The sequence below is a fragment of the Haliotis rufescens genome, unplaced genomic scaffold (genome assembly GCF_023055435.1).
Source record: "Haliotis rufescens isolate VD_foot unplaced genomic scaffold, xgHalRufe1.0.p SCAF_3, whole genome shotgun sequence".
NCBI lineage: Eukaryota > Metazoa > Mollusca > Gastropoda > Lepetellida > Haliotidae > Haliotis > Haliotis rufescens.
The window spans coordinates 48644456-48662602 of NW_025964001.1; the positions used below are offsets into that span (position 1 = coordinate 48644456).

The 18147-nt window shown below is 42.7% G+C and overlaps 1 protein-coding gene across 1 annotated transcript in view; it reads right to left on the reverse strand.

Annotated features, from left to right (window-relative positions):
- The window catches only part of LOC124149730 (abscission/NoCut checkpoint regulator-like), an 89544-nt gene that overhangs the window by 59525 nt on the left and 11872 nt on the right, over window positions 1-18147 (reverse strand). The window contains exons 3-5 of the mRNA XM_046521479.1: window positions 6296-6361; window positions 3177-3349; window positions 2319-2416 (exon numbers count right to left, since the gene is read on the reverse strand). Coding sequence (XP_046377435.1) covers window positions 2319-2416; window positions 3177-3349; window positions 6296-6361 — 337 coding nt within the window. The remainder of the gene's footprint in view (window positions 1-2318; window positions 2417-3176; window positions 3350-6295; window positions 6362-18147) is intronic.

An 18147-nucleotide genomic window follows, 5' to 3' on the forward strand; every position in this document is an offset into this window, starting at 1 on the left:
AATGTCCAGTAAGACCAGTCTGGTGGGCAGCATGATCTTGGAAGAACTAGCCGATGGAACTGCGATTCCGGAGAACCTATCTGTAGCCAAAGTGGGTCGCTGTAACTGCAATTGATCAGCTATCCAATGCATCCATGCACTGGTTCAAAACTCCCAACCAAGGAAGGCGTTGACGAGAGATCATCAAGTACGCCTGACGGGTGGGAACTGTCAGTTGGTTGAGCCTGGATACCAGGATCAACAGCCGAAAAGGTCCAGTGAGGATAGCTGGTATGGTGATACTCAACGACGGATGACCAATCTCTGCCGTAGAGAGAACAGTCTGACGGGTGGTCAATTGAGACGATTGGGAGCAGGAATGATGACAATCATGGCGCAAGCGTTCGATATCAGCCGAGGAGCGAGCATGGTAACTCGATCGAAAATGCTGATCCTGTGAGCGAGAACCTCGATCCTGGGAGCAGGAACGCCGATCCTTGGAATAAGAGTGCGGATCGTGGGAGAGGGAGTGCCGATCTGGCGTCTTGGAGGGTGAACGCCGCACCGAAGTGTGATGATCTAAAATGAAGTGCGATGAAGTCATATCAACTGCTGTATCTCTAGCCCCCGGGGTAGTAGAGCGAGCCGAATCCAAGAGAGGGATCAATCGGTTGCTGGTATAACGAGAGCGGGACCTGGGTTGGTCAGATAGACTGAGCGCACATTGACCTGGGTATGTTCTTGTTTGGAGTAGTAGGCAGGTCATGAGTCGACAAATCGCCTGTAAGGAAGCTGTCCGAGAGGGTCTTGTCTGTGGCAGAAATTACAGGTTCGACAGGATTGTCTTCAGGGCGTGATCAGCTGGTACTAGCTTTGGGATCCCCAGCTTTGGAACGGCGATCGGCAATACGATGACGACAACGATGCAGGTAAACTTTAAAAGCCAAGTTAGTTAGGGAATGACATTCTGCACATCGGGAACCTAGGGTGCACTGTCCCTGACAGTCGCAACATAATGAGTGGGGATCCAAACGTGGAATAGGTACGTCTGCATTCTTTACAAGCAGGAGGTTGTTTGTCCTTTTTTCCCATATTATTTAGGATACTCAACAACTTGGTGCAGGAAAAACAGTTCTGTGATGTTCAAACACGTCGCCACACAGTGGCGATGAGAAAGAGAATACATTGGTAGAACCTTTATTCCGCTCACCTCTGCCTCAGGTATCTGTGATGTAGGGTTTGGGTTCAAAGGTCCATTGCTATGGAATATTGTACATCGTTCCTCTTCTCCCTTTGGTTCGCTTCATACACTCGAACGTGTTTGATAACCATGAGGAAACGTTAAAAGAGTTACCAAACCTAACTCACTCTATGGTCTGTGGGAGATAGTTGCTGTGTTTTGTTTGAAGAATTGATGTCCTTTCAGGATCGATTTTAAGTCGTCTGCCGTTTTGCTATGCGTTTACAGCTACGCAGCTGTTCTATATGTACAATGACATACAGGAAAAAATGTTCGGCATGTATACCAGATCTCATACTGTTTCGTTTGAGTAACGTATCGGGATCATTAACACCGGTTAATCGTGTGTTTGTCCCCCTTACGAGTTCATGTCTTTTAGACGCTAGACAGTTTTCAAAATTCTAAAACAAATTCAAAATTAGACTGTCTAGACCCAGCTTCCTTATGCATATCTCACGGTTGTAGTCTATACAGTTTGGAAATTTTAATATAAATTGTATATTTATATACTTATCCTATCTTACACGCGATAGGCCCTCATTTACTATAGCCTTATAAAGCTCTGTGAAAGAGAATGAATTGGTAGAGGCGCACACTTGGTCATTTCAAGCAGGCACTGTGTGCTTGAGAAGCACGTAATTGACGTAGTTGTCAAGCTCGCTGACTTAATTGATACATGTCATCGATCCGAGCAGCGTGGATCGATGCTCATGCTGTCAATCACTGGACTGTCTGGTCCAGACTCGATTATTTTACAGACCGCCGTCATATAGCTGGAATATTGCTGAGTGTGGCGTTAAACAACAAACAAACAAACAAAATACAAAGCGCAGTTGGCGGGAAAATGAGAGAGTAACAAGTATACCAGCTTGGTCATGTATTTCTGGTGCGTATGTGCAGAACAGGGGCGCGTTCGTGTGAGCTGGGTTTTTTCTGTTCTCCAGTAATGCAGTTCAGGAAGCTTCCACTACCTTTAGGAAATGAGTTTAGATAAGCAATAGTCAAAATTGAAGGCTTCTTATCTTTAAGGAAATTGAAGTTGTGGAGTATGTTCAATGATGGATTTGATGACAAGATTCATTCAACACTATGTACATACTGGTTTCTTGGCAACAGCAGCAGCACTAGGGTTCATGCGAGCTCCCTTAAGCTTCGAGAGTCTGTCAGTAATGTCTCGGTCACTATAGACTGGCTGATCTGAAAAGCATAGAATACATAAAAATACATAATAAATTCAATCATTCTCCATAGAAACCAGCATTTGAAGCACATGAGCATCTTCATAAAGGGAGGACTACAACATGTATAATGGAATGATTCCCTTGCTGTATGAGATTATACAGTGGAACCTTTCTTATCCGGACATTTGCACTTCATTAACTATTATCCAAATAATGAGTCCCTTGTTAACTGACCAGAGTGGACTCACCTATCCAAATTCTTCCAAGGCATAAAAAAATCTACGACATAATGCATAACCTCCCCCAGTGGAGTTATTTTATGCAGCTTTTAGAAATATTCAAACAATATTTAGTCACTAGTCCAAAGTCTGAGTCTCATAAAATCTCTTCGGTCTAGTAGGCTAGTCTAGTAGAACATCAAAATCTACAGAAAATGATGCTTATAGCCAAGTCTGGGATTGTAGTTATTAGCTCAGACTGTAACAGCAAGGATACCAAAACAGATCCCTACACATTGTTTCATGTGTGTACAATTCTAACACTGAGCTACCCATCCTCGATGTATTATTCATTTGATTTAATCTTCAAGTAAGAATGCATTTAGCATATGGCTTTTTATGACAAATTATCAATCTAGTAGAAATATTTACATTTTTTTCAAATCATTAGACCATTTGACCACAGGACTATTTAGTGATTGTTTGGCCTTGAAGAGTGGTTTGGTCCATGAATATGAATGACTTTTGAAAAAAAAAAAGTTCTGTAATTTGACATACTCAGTGGCTTTTCTTTTAGCTTCTCGAGCCTCATGGCAATGTCACAGTCTACACGAGACAGTCCACGGTACTGTGGTGGGATAGCCTTAATTGCTGTTGGTGTGTACGAGTAGGACATTCCATAGTTATAGTTGGCGCCCCCTGATGGCCCTTCATGCAAAGCAGCAAGTCGCCTGAAACACAAAGGGAGACAACAGTGAAGAATATAGTTTAACATATGAAGTTATATGAGTATTTTGCCAGGATCTATATGCCTCAATCGATTCTAATATATAAGGAATGATGCAACAGTATTCCAGCTTTATCAGAACAGAATAAATCACTGAGTGTGGTTCAAGCAAACCAGTGACTACAAATGTGAGCACTAATGCACATTATTGGTGTATAATGATATACTATCAGTCAATCACAACAAAGTCAATCCCATCCATTTTAGTTGCTTGATAACTATGTGCAGCCATTATTCTACTAGCCTGTAAACCTACAGGGATATATTTAGACTTTTCAAAGGACAATATTCGACCCTAAGTTTGCAGCTAATGTCAGTAAATAGTCCAAAATAGCTGGGATGGAAATTAGTACTATCCCAGAGCCGTTTTGTTATTGTTAAAGGTATCTCTAAGATATAGTAGAATTTTGTATACTCATCCTGCATTAATGCATTTACTGCTGTTTTTGACAGAAAGACAATGTGTGAGAGGTACAGCTGCTGAAGAAGTTGCTCCAACCAGTTGTCTGGCAGTATACCCTTACCTAGTTGGCACGTGACCCGGAAGCGATGATGTCACATAAGAGCACATTACAATTTCAAACATAACATCTGAAACTTTGTGGGGAGCTAGCATAGTGAAGGGAGAGGGTACTTTAGGCAAAGTAATGCAGGATAAGTGTACAAATGTAAAAAAGATTTAGATTTTAATAAAATTTTAACTTATCCTGCATTACTCCTTAATGCATCTTTATCAGACAGAACGGCAGGTGGGGATGCCTTGAGATGTGATCCATCGTAAACCCTCATAAAGGTCTGATGAACCAGCACCGCATTCAGAGTGATGACCGGAAAATCCATGACCAGATCTGTCAGAAGGAAATGAGAGTGTGAAGAATACAGGAAGACCCAGAAAAGTGACAGTAATAGAATGAGACAGTTTGCCCCAAATTAGAAACTGACCAAAACAAGTGAATGCAAAATACAGTAGAGCCCTCTAATCAGGGGTGATAAACACCGGAGAGTTAGACGGGCCTGCTCGGCGTCTCGAAGAATCAATGTCGTCAAGGAAGACTGCACCTGGCATAACAAGAGCTCTGCTTCACTGTCTGCACTTGGCTTTCTGGTCATCAAGACGAAACGAGTGCAGCAAGGCCTGTAGTTCTGGGATTTTCGTCATTCTGTGATCATCCAGAAAGGCGAGAATTGAGTTGATGGCGACCAGGTACGTGTAGATGGTTAAAGCCTTCAAACGATGTTTGCTGCACAGAAAAAGTAGAAACTTAGCCAAGAACTGGGGTGACGCCGACATAGGATCTTGGTTCTTGTTTGAGCAAAAGGACTGGGAGGAGCACCACTTGTCATCATACAGTCCTCATGTAGATGGATGGGTACAATGTGTGAAGCCCATTTCTGGTGTCCCCTGCCGTGATATTGCTGGAATATTGCTAAAAGCGGCGTAAAACCATACTCACTCACTCACTCATGTAGATGGACGATTGGCCAAAGCAATGGTCTTGGCCGTCGTAGATAAGAAGCCCTTGGTCAATAAGGATCTCTGCAGATGTGCCAGGCAGGCAGATGAAACCTGATTCGGATGTGGCTACCTGCTGTGTGGGTGTAACAAGAGGTTTGGCCAAACCGGAAGTTCTAGGGGGGGTTGTCTCTGGCGAGATCTCGGAGGTCAACAAACCAGTATCTGGCATGCGATTGATGGTAGCCTTGGAAGACCTCATCCTTGTCCAGCACCAAGGTGAGAACAGTCAACATGGGGTCAGGAGGCAGAGACATAAGGTTGGACCAGATTGTGACTTTCTTCTCTACATCGGGGCCAGAGACGGTGGTCTGTCAACCAGTCAGCAACCTGCTTCAGTCTGAGATTAGTGACGAACTCTGGAGAAGGAGGGTCGTAGTTGGGTAGAAAGGATCCCTACGAGGAGTCAGGACGATAATCATGATCTCTGTGACGCATGGGTGAGCGGCTAAGAGACCGGTGACGAGACCTAGAAGACTTGGAGCTGCGTTGAAATGTAGTAACAGAGGGCGAAGCATGAGATAAGATGGCCGGATGAAAGTCCATCTCATTCAAAGGCACTGGTGAAGCAGGACTCAAGAGTTTATAAAAGCTCAAAATTATGCAAAAGTGGTGTAAAGCAACGCTTAAAACACACACAAAACATTACGTAAAACACAATAATGTCTTACCCATGCCAAGTAAAAGAATCCAGAACGCAAGACACAAAATCGTGGCCAGGTGGAGAATTCAAAATTTTGGATGGAGTAAGAATACGCCCGTAATATTACCGTGACTACAGCCACAAACAAGCGGAATAACGTTATAATCACATAAAAAGTCACAAACCATAAAAACAACACAATACAAGTTCAAACGATGTTGAAATAAATAAGCAAAGGATGCTGGAAATCAGTAGAGCTTTAATCCACAGAATACACATCTGTTCCTGTAGGCGGACAAAGGCTGTAGACTGACAAAGCTGTACTATGTGACGCTTCCCGATCATGTGCCGACTGTGTTAGGGTACTGCCAGACAACTGGTTGGATCAACTTCTTCAGCAGCTGGACCTCTCACAGATTGTCACTCTGTCAAAAAACAGCATGAAATTGCATAAAGGAGTTATGCAGGATAAGTTAAAAAGTTAAAAAATTCAAACATTTTGGTTGAGGTGACTTGTATTTCACAGATTACAGGATCAATACTGACGAAGAGGCTTTAACACATGTTAACATGTAATTAAAAATTGTTACATAAAATATAATGTTCAAATACAATGTTAAAATAAGAAAATAAGAGAAAAAATATCCAAATTTAGAACGAGGTTACAATTTTTCAAAATTTGCCTGCCAAGGGCGCATAGTATGAAATCGTTGATAAAATTGTGATGTACTAACTTGTAATAAGCATCTGGAGCAGCCAGCTGTTTTTCTCTTTCTTTCTCCTTTTCACGGTCAGCTTTCCTACAGAACATCACAAAAAAGTTGTTTAGAGTCATCATGTAGAATGTAGATCTAAATCTTTACTATTCCACAAGCAACCTCTGGAAAACATGTTGAACATAACTAATTAAATAACTGCAAGGTCAAGTCACATCTAAAAGTCATATTATCTTTATTGTTTATGCCACAGTCAGCAATATGCTACTGGGTATATCAAGGAGTGTTTACCAAACAAACCATTGTATGATAGCATCATCAAAGTTCCACAGTGTCAGGGTACCATAAAACACAATTACCGAAACCAAAGCTTATTTCAAAAATTGGTTTACAAATCCGATGACTTTGAAAAATTGATTATGTGAAAACAAATTTTTAAAAGTGAAAAGCATTAGGTTCTTAATTCTGCCAACCAGAAATAAGTAAAATGTAAAAGAAAACTTGTTTAGTGTCACTATCAATATATACTACTTAAAAGAAGTTATAGTACATCAGATTCTATCATATTACCATCTGGACTAACGAGTCTATACATAGTCTAATCAAAATCATGTGATGAAATCGGCGTCCGGCAGATTTCAGTTGATAGCAGGATTTGCAAAGCATTTGTACTGTAAACAAGGCGTCTACAGATATTTCTAAATCTTTTCATGTTTTAAATCATGGTGCTCAAGTAATTTGATGCATTTTCCGAGGTAAGACGGGTAGAATTCGACAGAACACTGGAAGGAGGGTCGGGAAAGTAATCAGGAAGTGACCTCTTTCACATCGAATGTACCAAGTTCCTCATCCCTGTAGTGACAATAGAACATTCGACCAGATGCACGGACGAGACAAGTTGTTTATCACGAATGCACAGCATGGTTAATGCTCTTCGACACACAACTTATTATCGATGCGACAGGACAACTGCCACGCGTCAGTAGAACTGCGATCGAAGTGTGGTCGACGTATAGTTTAGTTACAGAGCAACTCGCAGTATACAAGGTAACTAAAACAGCATGGTTAATGCTCTTCGACCCACAAGTAACTATCGATGCGACAGGACAACTGCACACGTCAGTTGAATTGCGATCGAAGTGTGGTCGGCGTATAATTTAGTTACAGAACAACTCGCCGTAGACAAGGTAACTAAAAAATAGCATGGTTAATGCTCTTCGACACACAACTAATTATCGATGCGACAGGACAATTGCACACGTCAGTTTAATTGCGATCGAAGTGTGGTTGACGTATAATTTAGTTACAGAACAACTCGCCGTAGACAAGGTAACTAAAAATAGCATGGTTAATGCTCTTCAACACACAACTAATTATCGATGCGACAGGACAACTGCACACGTCAGTTGAACTGCAATTGAAGTGTGGTCGGCGCATAATTTAGTCACAGAGCAACTCGCAGTATACAAGGTAACTAAAAAATACGAGCAGTACTATAAAGTATGGGAAGACGATGCATACACCGAATAACCATAATAAAAAAGCCAAAGTACTGCACACAACAAAAAACATAAGAATGCATCCATTTACCAACAGTTTTTATTGTAACCTGTTATCTGGCACGAAGTGTCGAGCAAAAAGTCCAAAGTGAATAAAGCACAAATTCACTGTCTTTTCTGGGAGATCTGTTGTGCCACCACGAGTGGACGAAACTGTTTGAGTCCTTCAACATCTTCTGTTGCGATATCTCTGAGATAATGTGAAGCAAACACTGAAGTAGATCTCCAAAAGCAGCCCTCCATAATAGCTTGCAGCGAACAATTACTGTGGAGTGCTAATGTTGAAGCTATGGCTCGAACTTCGTGCAGATGAGAAGAGGTGGGAGGTGCGAGTCCTTGTGCCTCATAAGCTCTGAGAATGACCGCTCTCAACCAAAAGGAGAGAGTATTATGTGTTATATCTTTCTTTGCATTGGTTGAGAGTGGTATGAACAGCCGTTGAAAATGTTGACCAAGATGGACGTTGCCATGGCTAAGCTGATCGAACGTAATCCGACCTACGTCAATGGCATGTATTTCCGATACACTTCCAGAGAAGGAAAGCCGTTTTCTGAGACCATAAGTCGAACGCGACCTGATCTAGAGGCTCGTAAGTCTGACTAGACAGGTTGCGCAGAACGACATTGACGTGAATTTACGTGACTGATCTTCAACCATGAAGGTACGTAGAATCTTCTGCAACTGCGGTACTTTAGTGAGCTTGTCACCCGTAGGAGACGGCACCACTGAAGCCAAAGCTGCCAGATAAGTCAAGATCGTCGACCCTTTCAGACGCCAAGATGACCGGAGTGAGTGAGTATGGTTTTACGCCGCTTTTAGCATTATTTCAGCAATATCACGGCGGGGGACACCAGAAATGGGCTTCACACATTGTACCCATGTCGGGAATCGAACCCGGGTCTTTGGCGTGAGATGACCAGAGATAGACTAGGATCTCCGCCACCTGTGGTGGGGTTGCTACAGCCGGGTTGAAGCCATGAGACCTGGCGAAAATGGAGAAAGTGGTCCACTTGTCATCGTACAGCTTACGAGTCGTAACTCGATGTGCCGACGAGACAAGCGCTGCCGCGTTAGCTGAATATCCTTTCTTCATTAGCTTGGTCTTAAGCAAACCCAGGCGTGAAGCTGGAAGTTCTTTTTCCCCAGATGCAAGTCGTCGGTGTGAGGATGAAGAAGGAGGTCGTCTCGATCTGGCAACGGGAACGGTGAGTGATCGATGATCTGAAGAAGTTCCGGGAACCACGTTCTGGCCGGCCAAGAAGGCGCGACCAAAAGCAGACGTAGGTTGGCCGTTTGACAAACTTTCATCAGTATGGTAACAGCAACGTTGGCTGAAACGCGTAAGCGTCTAGACCCTCCCACGATATCGCTAGAGCGTCGTGGTCCCATGCCCGTAGGTCTGGAACCGGCGACATGAATCGAGAGGGGCGGTTGTTGTACCGGGTTGCGAAGAGATCTACTTGGGCAACCAGAGTCGATCTGTCAGCAGATGAAAGACTGTCGGATGGATCATCCACTCTGTGGGAGATGGCCTTGATGGTCTCGACAGGGCGTCGGCTATCACATTCTTGGCTCCCGGGATGTGACAGGCGTGTACGCCCATGTCCAAGTCGTCAACGAGGACGAAGAACCTGAATTTCCGGTCCAGAAGGGCCGCCGACCCGAGTCATTCCCTGTTTGTTGATGCAGTGGACGACTGTGGAGTTGTCTGACTGTATCATCAGCTGTTTCCGATGGAGTCGAGGTGTCCAGAACTCGACCGCCTGAATCACTGCCTCCATCTCGAGGCAGTTGATGTGGAGGACCTTTTCTTCTGGCAACCACAGCCCGGCAGCTTGGTCGTCCCCAAAGTGCGCCTTCAAATGTTGCGTCTACGAATAGGTGTAATATGAACGGAGGCACGCTCATAAAGACTTTTGCAAACGTTTGACAGCTGGAGCCACCACTCCAGCTGACAACGTAGCTGCGCCGGAAGTGGAACCAGGAGATTTGGAAACTCCAGGTGGCGGTACAGCCATCTCTGCAGCGGACAAAGTTGAAGATGACCTCGGCGAGTCAGGTCTTGGGCCGATGTCAACAGACCGAGGACTTCCTGCCACGTGTGCACCGACGCCGGGGCATGTAGAAGTCTCTGAACGCTGCTGACAAGCTTGTCCCAACGGTCTTGAGGTACCTTGATTGACCCCCGTCTGGAAGCGTATCCCGATGTACTGTAGATCCCGAGTTGGTACGAAGTCCGACTGTTGTAGGTTGACGATCCACCCAAAGTACCGTAGTAGACTCAGGGTGGTCGCTAACTCTCCTTGAAGGGCTTCTGTGAACTGGTGAACTTGGAGCCCGTCGTCTAGGTAGAAGGCGACCCTGATCGCCTGCCGATGGAGACATTCTACAACCGTCTTCATGATCTGTGTGAAAAAGCATGGGGCCATAGAATTTCCAAACGGGAGGGCCGCCCACTGGTAATGAATACCTGGGTATACCAATCGGAGGTACTTCTGGAAGTACTATGATGGAGATACGAGATCATGGAGATAGGTCTATCGAGACAAGGAAGTCGTTCGGTAATATCATCCGACGAGGAGAGCTGAGGGATATCATGGTGAATGTATCAGGTTGTTGGAGGTATGTTGCGTTGAACTTTTTGAGATTGAAAATAAGCCGCATCTTTGTGGAGTTTTTCTTGGGTACTAGAAAAATGGGCAAGTAGTACCCCGGCGATGGTGCCGATATCCCTAGGCAAAGTACTGCCGCCTTTTCCACCAATGAATTGATGGCCTCCGTCAGTCGATCCGTTGGTGGAGTGTGGAATGTCGGGGATGATGTCAGTGGTGGCGTCGATCTCAGGCGTGGGGCGTAGCCTGTTGTCAAAATGTTCTGAACGTAAGGGTCGTTGAGGAAAGCTCACCTGTGGGCATAGTGATGAAGTCTCCCCCCTACCTAGGTAGTGTCACCGGGGGAGACTGCAACGACGGCTCTTTCCCCCTCTGGAATACTTGGAAAAGGAGACCTGGCGACCTTTCCTGTCCGAATCCCTCTTGCTTGTCTCTTGCATGTTGCATGTCGAGGCATGTCCCTACGAAAGGCCCGTTGCACATTCTAGAATCTTGGCCAGGAAGTTGATTTTTCGCTAAAAAATCCCATCTGAGACCAAGATGGACATTGATATGAAAGGGAGACGAGGGCGTCGTTCTGTCATTATCTTCACTACGACGATGAACTCCCAGAAACTCCCTGCGAGAACGTCGCACGTCCCAGTGGGGACGAGGGCTACGATCTCTAACTGTAGAAGTACTACGATCCCCATCGTAGTTATCGTCCGAATAGTACTTCTGACGACCACGAAGGCGATGAATGCCCTGGTTTCGTGTACTGTCTGTCGACATAGCACTCCACCTGTCGTCCCAACTTGAACGGGAACGACTTCTGTGTCCACTGTGGTCCCGCACAACGTCCCTATAGTCGTTGGTAGAACGAGATACGGACCGACAGGGGACCGTAGTCCCCTCATGGTCCTCGTCACCACCCGGTCCCGTCGTAACTCGGGAGGCTGAGTGACGCTCTCGATCAACCGATTGACGTGCGGATAGTATCATCAGCAGGCGAACGCTCATGTGTCTTGTCGAAAACAGAAGTTGACTGAAGCGGGTCTTTATCAACTGATTTCTTGGGTGTGGCCGACTCGCCACCCCCAGGGCCTGTTGTGGAGGGTGCAGGGTCCAAGGATCCACCCGATGACCTTCTCTGCTTGTAGCGATGGTCAGCAGTCCGCTTCGCTAACGCACGAAGATAGAAAGTTAAAGTTTATAGAAGACAAGTGCTCACATTCTTTACAACATTTATCCCACAAACACTTTGAAAACCTGTCCTTAATGATGCAGGAAGGACAATACTTGAGAGGGTCTACTTTAGACAATTTTCTTTGACATGAGGCACCAATGCCCGACATGTATAATCAAGTCAAACAGTGAAACACGTGTTGAACACAAACAATGTATTACCAAGGATTATATTCCAGGAGTCTACAGGGAAGACATATTTATTATTAAAACAAAATCGCATGAATGTTTGTGTAAACTTGGTCATGCACATTCATACTGTAATCCTCCAGTAGTCTGTGCATTGCAGATAAACTCTCCAATAGTTAACAACTAATGTTCACCCTCCAATAGTTATCAACTAATGTTCACCCTCCAATAGTTATCAACTAATGTTCACCCTCCAATAGTTATCAACTAATGTTCAACCTCCAATAGTTCTAAACTCCATTACCCGATCATGTCAGTCGAACCGTGTTTGTGATCTTTGATAGACAAAACGTAGAAACGCACCCGCTCAATCAGTTAAGGAACTACGCTCCCCATTGGTTTGCATGTACCAGTCGACGTTCGCACGTTACCCTGCAACACATAACCTGGTTTTGGAGGCTTTTCTTCTGAAATGTAATATGCCGTCGTGATATAACTGAAATTCTGTATTTAAAAAGGGCGCTTGACTCCGAAAACAAGAACCGTCCTGTATATGTGTTAACACTATAAAACTACCATGATTTCCGACATCTGAGGCAAATGAAACGGAGACACATTAGAAATAAATTTATTTCAGAAAGACGACGGCAAAGTTGCCCAATCTGGTAATACGAGTTTCATTGATTTTTGTGCTGCACTCTCGGCTGTAGTTGATTCAGTTACTGCGAGAGTTGATGTTTCATCCAGAACCGCTGTAGGTTGGTTGGTTTGTTTGTTGTTTTACGCCGCACTCAGCAATATTCCAGCTATATGACGGCGGTCTGAAAATAATCGAGTCTGGACCAGACGATCCAGTGATTGATATCCTGACAACTCGATCACGTTAGCCGCCTTTTACGACAAGCATAGTCGCCTTTTACAGCAAGCATGGGTTGCTGAAGACCTATACTACCCCGGATCTTCACAGGTCACCGCTGTAGCTGTCAACATTGCCTCAGCCGATGTAGAGGCAGTGGATGTCAACGTTTTCGAAGTTGAGATAGCAGGACCAGAGGCGGCAGATCCCAAAAGGGCACTAAACCCCAAATACAGGAACCGTCCTGTATTTGTGTTAACACTATAAAACTACCATGATTTCTGACAGAAACAACATTTGCCTGTCTTTTCTAAATGCCAATACCCTGCTGAGCTAATGACTTCTTTCGAGCATCCAAGGCATTTCTCATCCCCTTGAAATAAGGAGACTCGTTAACGTTAATCTGGATATCTTCGGCGATAGTATTGCGATGAGGCGATCGCGATCAGTTCATATGACGTATTTCCCCGATATTTTTCGCCCTTTAGGTTTCGTACTTCCACCAAGAAACGCATGAGATTTTTTATTAATATCTGTTTCACGATGCGAAAGAGCAATACTGTCAGGGTTCAACACGATGTCATCACGTAACCCATGGGATTGTCTTTCCTTGACCCGCGCTTGGAAGACGTCGACGGCTTATCTACTCTTGTCTTCTGTGTTCTGAGAAAAAGCCGAATTACAATTTAGACTTTGAAGATCTCAAAATCTGAGTTAATTGCTGCCTGGTTCGAGCTCGTGTAATGCATGTTCATCACGTACAAAGATTGAAAGCTAAATGAGAAAGCGCACGTGCTTTTCCGCGCTCATATTAGACGAGACCTCCAATAGTTTTGCTCGAACTTTAGCGCGTTCATGCGCGCAGTTTCAATCGATTCAGCATAAACAAGAACGACCCTCCATTATATATGCACGTGCATATTGGGTGGACATTAGTTTAACATGTATTTTGAATGGGACTTTGTTTTAAGTTGGATATAGTCCTCAAAGTCACGATTATTTTTGCACGTGGGGCAAGTTCTCGGCCTGACGGCCTCGAACTGACCCCACGTGCAAAAATAATCGTGACTTTGAGGACCATATCCTACACATACCACCACTACAGAGGGAATTTTTTATGCAAAAATGACTATGCGATTCAACGATTGTCATGAGATTAAGTTAAATTGACTCCAGCTCACCACCACCTGAAGCCAATCAATGCTTCTATTAGTATAAAAATGATTATGCGATTCAACGATAGTCGTATTAAAAGAAACATCAATATTAATTAATAATGAATAAAATTTACTATAGCCCACAAGGATATTGGAAAGGTGTAGGAGCAATAAAAAAATTAGCCACCGCGGCTAAGGTATCTAAAGATGTGGCCAAGGATTGGTTAAAGAAACAAGCGATGTGGCAAATATATTTACCGGCACCGCGTTTTATACCGAGGAAGAAGTTTGATATATTTACAACGAATGAAGTTCATCAGGCTGATCTCTTGTTTCTTCCCCACGATAAGGTAAAACGCAAAACATATAAATACGCTTTAACAGTAGTTGATGTGGCTAGTCGATACAAAGAGGCTCAGCCATTAACTTCGAAAGATTCAACAGAAGTAGCTAATGCACTGAGCCGCATAAATAAATGCGGACCACTAAAATGGCCAAAGCTATTTCAAGTAGATCCCGGTCGTGAGTTTATGGGATCGATAACTAAACTGTTAACAAAGCACAATGTCGAAATCAGGCGTGGTGAAAGAGAGGCCCACCGCAGTCAAGCTATCGTCCAAAGATTTAACAGGACATTAGCGGAACGTTTGTTTGGCTATCAGTATGGGATCAAAATGAAATCCGAGCGATTGAGATCAACCGAATAGGTGACACGATTATCAGCCGTTGTATCAGCGCTGAATAATGAAGTAACGAGATTAATAGGGAAGAAACCATCCGATGCTATTAAAATGAAATCCGTGACTTCAGAATCTTCAGCACCGAGGAGAGGCAAAGAACAAAAACTTCCGGATAGAGTAAGGGTATGATATTTATACCAGCCCGGTGAACTCAAATGAGGCCAACGTCGCGCAACCGATCCCATATGGTCCCTTAAGACATATAACATTAGTCGATTGGTTATGAAAGAAGGAGTGCGTTTTCTTTATTATCTTCAAGATGGACCGGGTTGGGCATTTGTACGAGAAGAGTTGTTCATAGTTCCCGACGGTATGGTATTACCACCATAACCATAAGCATAGGTAGTTACACCATCATTATCAATCCATCTCTTTGTATCTAAGGGGGATAATGATGTCTTGTTCATTCTTAATCCATATATCCTATGATTGTAACTTCTTAAAGAGTTCATCTCGTGTTTGAACGTTCTACCGTTGAATAATGATTCTTTATACTGTTCGTGTTTGATATGCTTTTTTACAACATACTTTTTAACACCCTTGGCTTTTCTTATCTCTCCATTATCGGACTTCTTTATAGAATACATTTTAGGCCTTAATCCCACATACTCCGCTATAGGGGTCCCAGCACATTCATACTTCATCTTACCTAATACCTTTTTATTTACTACGCTGTGCAGTGGATTATCTTTTGGGTAATCGCTTGTGATGTACATATCTATTTTTTCTGCCATATCTTTATACACATCCTCGGTTTGTATTTCCATCAACAAAGAATCTGTGTCAGTATATAACACCTCGCATCTATCGACGTATTGCTTCTTAAGTTCGTTGTAATAAAAGTCATACATTAAGTGTTTTGACAAGTCGAGAATACTCATACCGATGTACACCGGTCTGTTGAATTTTATATTACTCTTCTGCATATGCAACGCGGCTAAGTCGTTATCGAATATCTTGCTTCTGTTAAAAGCCGGACTGGCTATAAGTTTCCTGAGTCTTTCTTCCTCATTAGATCTGACTAATTTAACATCAACACGCTTCCTTAGATTCTCCATAGTTTTACCAAACACAGAGTTCTTCATGAGCTTATATAGGTTCTTTTCGAAATCGCTGGTAGCTATCTTTCTTAAATCTGTGTTCAGCCTTATATAGGGCTCCATCCAAGGGCTTTGATCAAACTTTAGAACTCTGTGTATTTTCTTAAGTTTCATACCTAACGATAGATATAACTGGAGATTTCTGTAGTGAACTATATATTTTGTTTTATCCATCAGATTTGGTACAAGTTTTTCTACGTTAGCTAACCTACTATTACCCATCAAGGAGTGTTGATATTCCGACATCCAATCCTTATTAACCATTAATCTTTCGGGAGCTAGCGGATAACTGTTATGGTGTTTATGTAAGGAATTTGGATATTCCAAGTCAACTTCTAGTATGTACCCTTTATTCACATCATTCACATTGATATCATTCACTTCGATATCATTCTCATCGACCCACTCAAAACCACCTGTGGGTAAAGGTTGACTCATAGCCCATCCGTACAAATTGTTGGCGTCGAGATATAATATGTGCATGTCGGGTTTACTCGGATCGTATCCTTCCACTCATTTATTATTAGCCTTAGAATACCTTTTCGCTGCCATCGATATACCACCTCTTAATCCTTTCTCAATAAACAAGTGCATATCTAATCTGTGAGTAGTTTTAGTTCTACGCGGTCTTCTTCAACAATGCATCCCACGATAGTCCGGGACTGGAATAGTACCATGCCGGGTCCAAGCCGTATTGTTTTAAACATGTCTTTCTAAATATCTCGAATATATCGGCGAGTAACAGTACATCGGTTTTTAAGTACAGATCGTGATAATCGCCTAAATTCTTACAACCTAATTTATCCCAGACCGTCAGAGCGTGTTCATAATCGGCATCGGTTATTTTAGATTCTGTTAAGTTACTATAGAATGATTCAAGGGTGGTAATTCAGTTTCTTCGAATCTAGACCAATCATCCATATATTCGTAAGGATATACACCTTTTCTCAGCAACAAATGACGAGTTATCTTATCGGTATATTTATTTGTTATCGCAAAGTCATCGGGATTGTTCGCATTAGCTAAATTGTCCAGGGAAGATAACAGAAACTGTACGGAGTCTATGAATCTAAGCCCATTACTTTGCTTTATTCTAGATTTCCCATCTTGTCCCTATAATGTATAGGTTTAGTCAACGAGAAGGATATGTATTTTTCCATATTATTAGGAGTTCACGTTAAACCGCCGTCGGTCTTTGAGATAGCTTGCATAATGAGATGTGAATCATATCCCCTAAGGTTGTGAAACACAACGGGGATGGGTATTGTTTGAGAATTCATTTTTAGTTTCAAGTTACACTCGTTGCCCCCCCGATAATTACCCATGACGTGACAATGATCTCTTACGGAATCCCCATTCAGGGGTTTGTTACAAACATGACAACTCGTTGACTTCTTATAGGCCCTCCAATCATCCCTCATCATACACATGGGTTTCTTACGCGATAAATTTTCCCTGATTATTCTCTCTTCATTTTGTAGATATTCTAGGAACTTTCCCGCTGCATCGGGACCTCTGTAAATCACCGGCTGGTTTGTTTTCCCATCATACCTTACAACTATATATCCAAACCCACAAGGAATATGTTCTTGAGTTTTGTACGTAAAACTACTATCTTGATTATTATCTTGATTATTTTCTATAGGTTTGATAAGCGCTTCGAAGTCGGCGTAAATTATGCACGGTACTGGCATTTGATTACAATAATGTTCAAATTTTAATATATTTTTTTCCTCTTTAGGCATATCGATCCTGATAGCGGTCTGTCCAACACCTCTACAGTCTTCTTTATGCACTTCTAATAGATCTTGTCTGCTGTACCCATGTAGGCATCTTTAGCAGAAATATTTCTTTCTAGCATGTTTTGTTTGATCGTATGATAGCCTGTTTAAACTCTTTATCCATGTATAATGATATTTTCCATCTTTTTCGATCAGAAATGAACTGATTCTGGGGATATGTTCCAGAGCGGAGCTTATCCTGTGTACAACAATTCCTTTAGAATGTCCGAAAACATTTATAGCTAAATTATTTTGCTTTTCCACCTTATCAATTTGTGATATTGGTGTAGGTTCGTCTATACCATCAAAGTTGAGTCCATCGTTTTGGGGATAGCTAGAAGGTCTATCTGGATGCTTGTCTACGGGGAACAATGCAGATCTTATCATCATTCTTAAACAATCATCAGATTTATTTTTTACGTTAATTATGGCTTTTTTCTTCTTATAATACGGGTGTAAATCTACTTAAGATCCACCTTTGAAGGGCATATAATTTGCTATATCTAAATATAAACTATCGATTTTATCCACACCCCAACCTGAACCTCTATTAGTGCAACGTTCTAAAGTTTCCTGTATTCTCTGAATTGATGTATCTAATGATGCGTTTATAGTATCGGATTCGGTTATAACTTCTTGATTGCTTCGGAAATATGGTTCGGTATATTCGGTGCTATCGTCTGCGCTACTTTTACTCAATAACATTTTAATC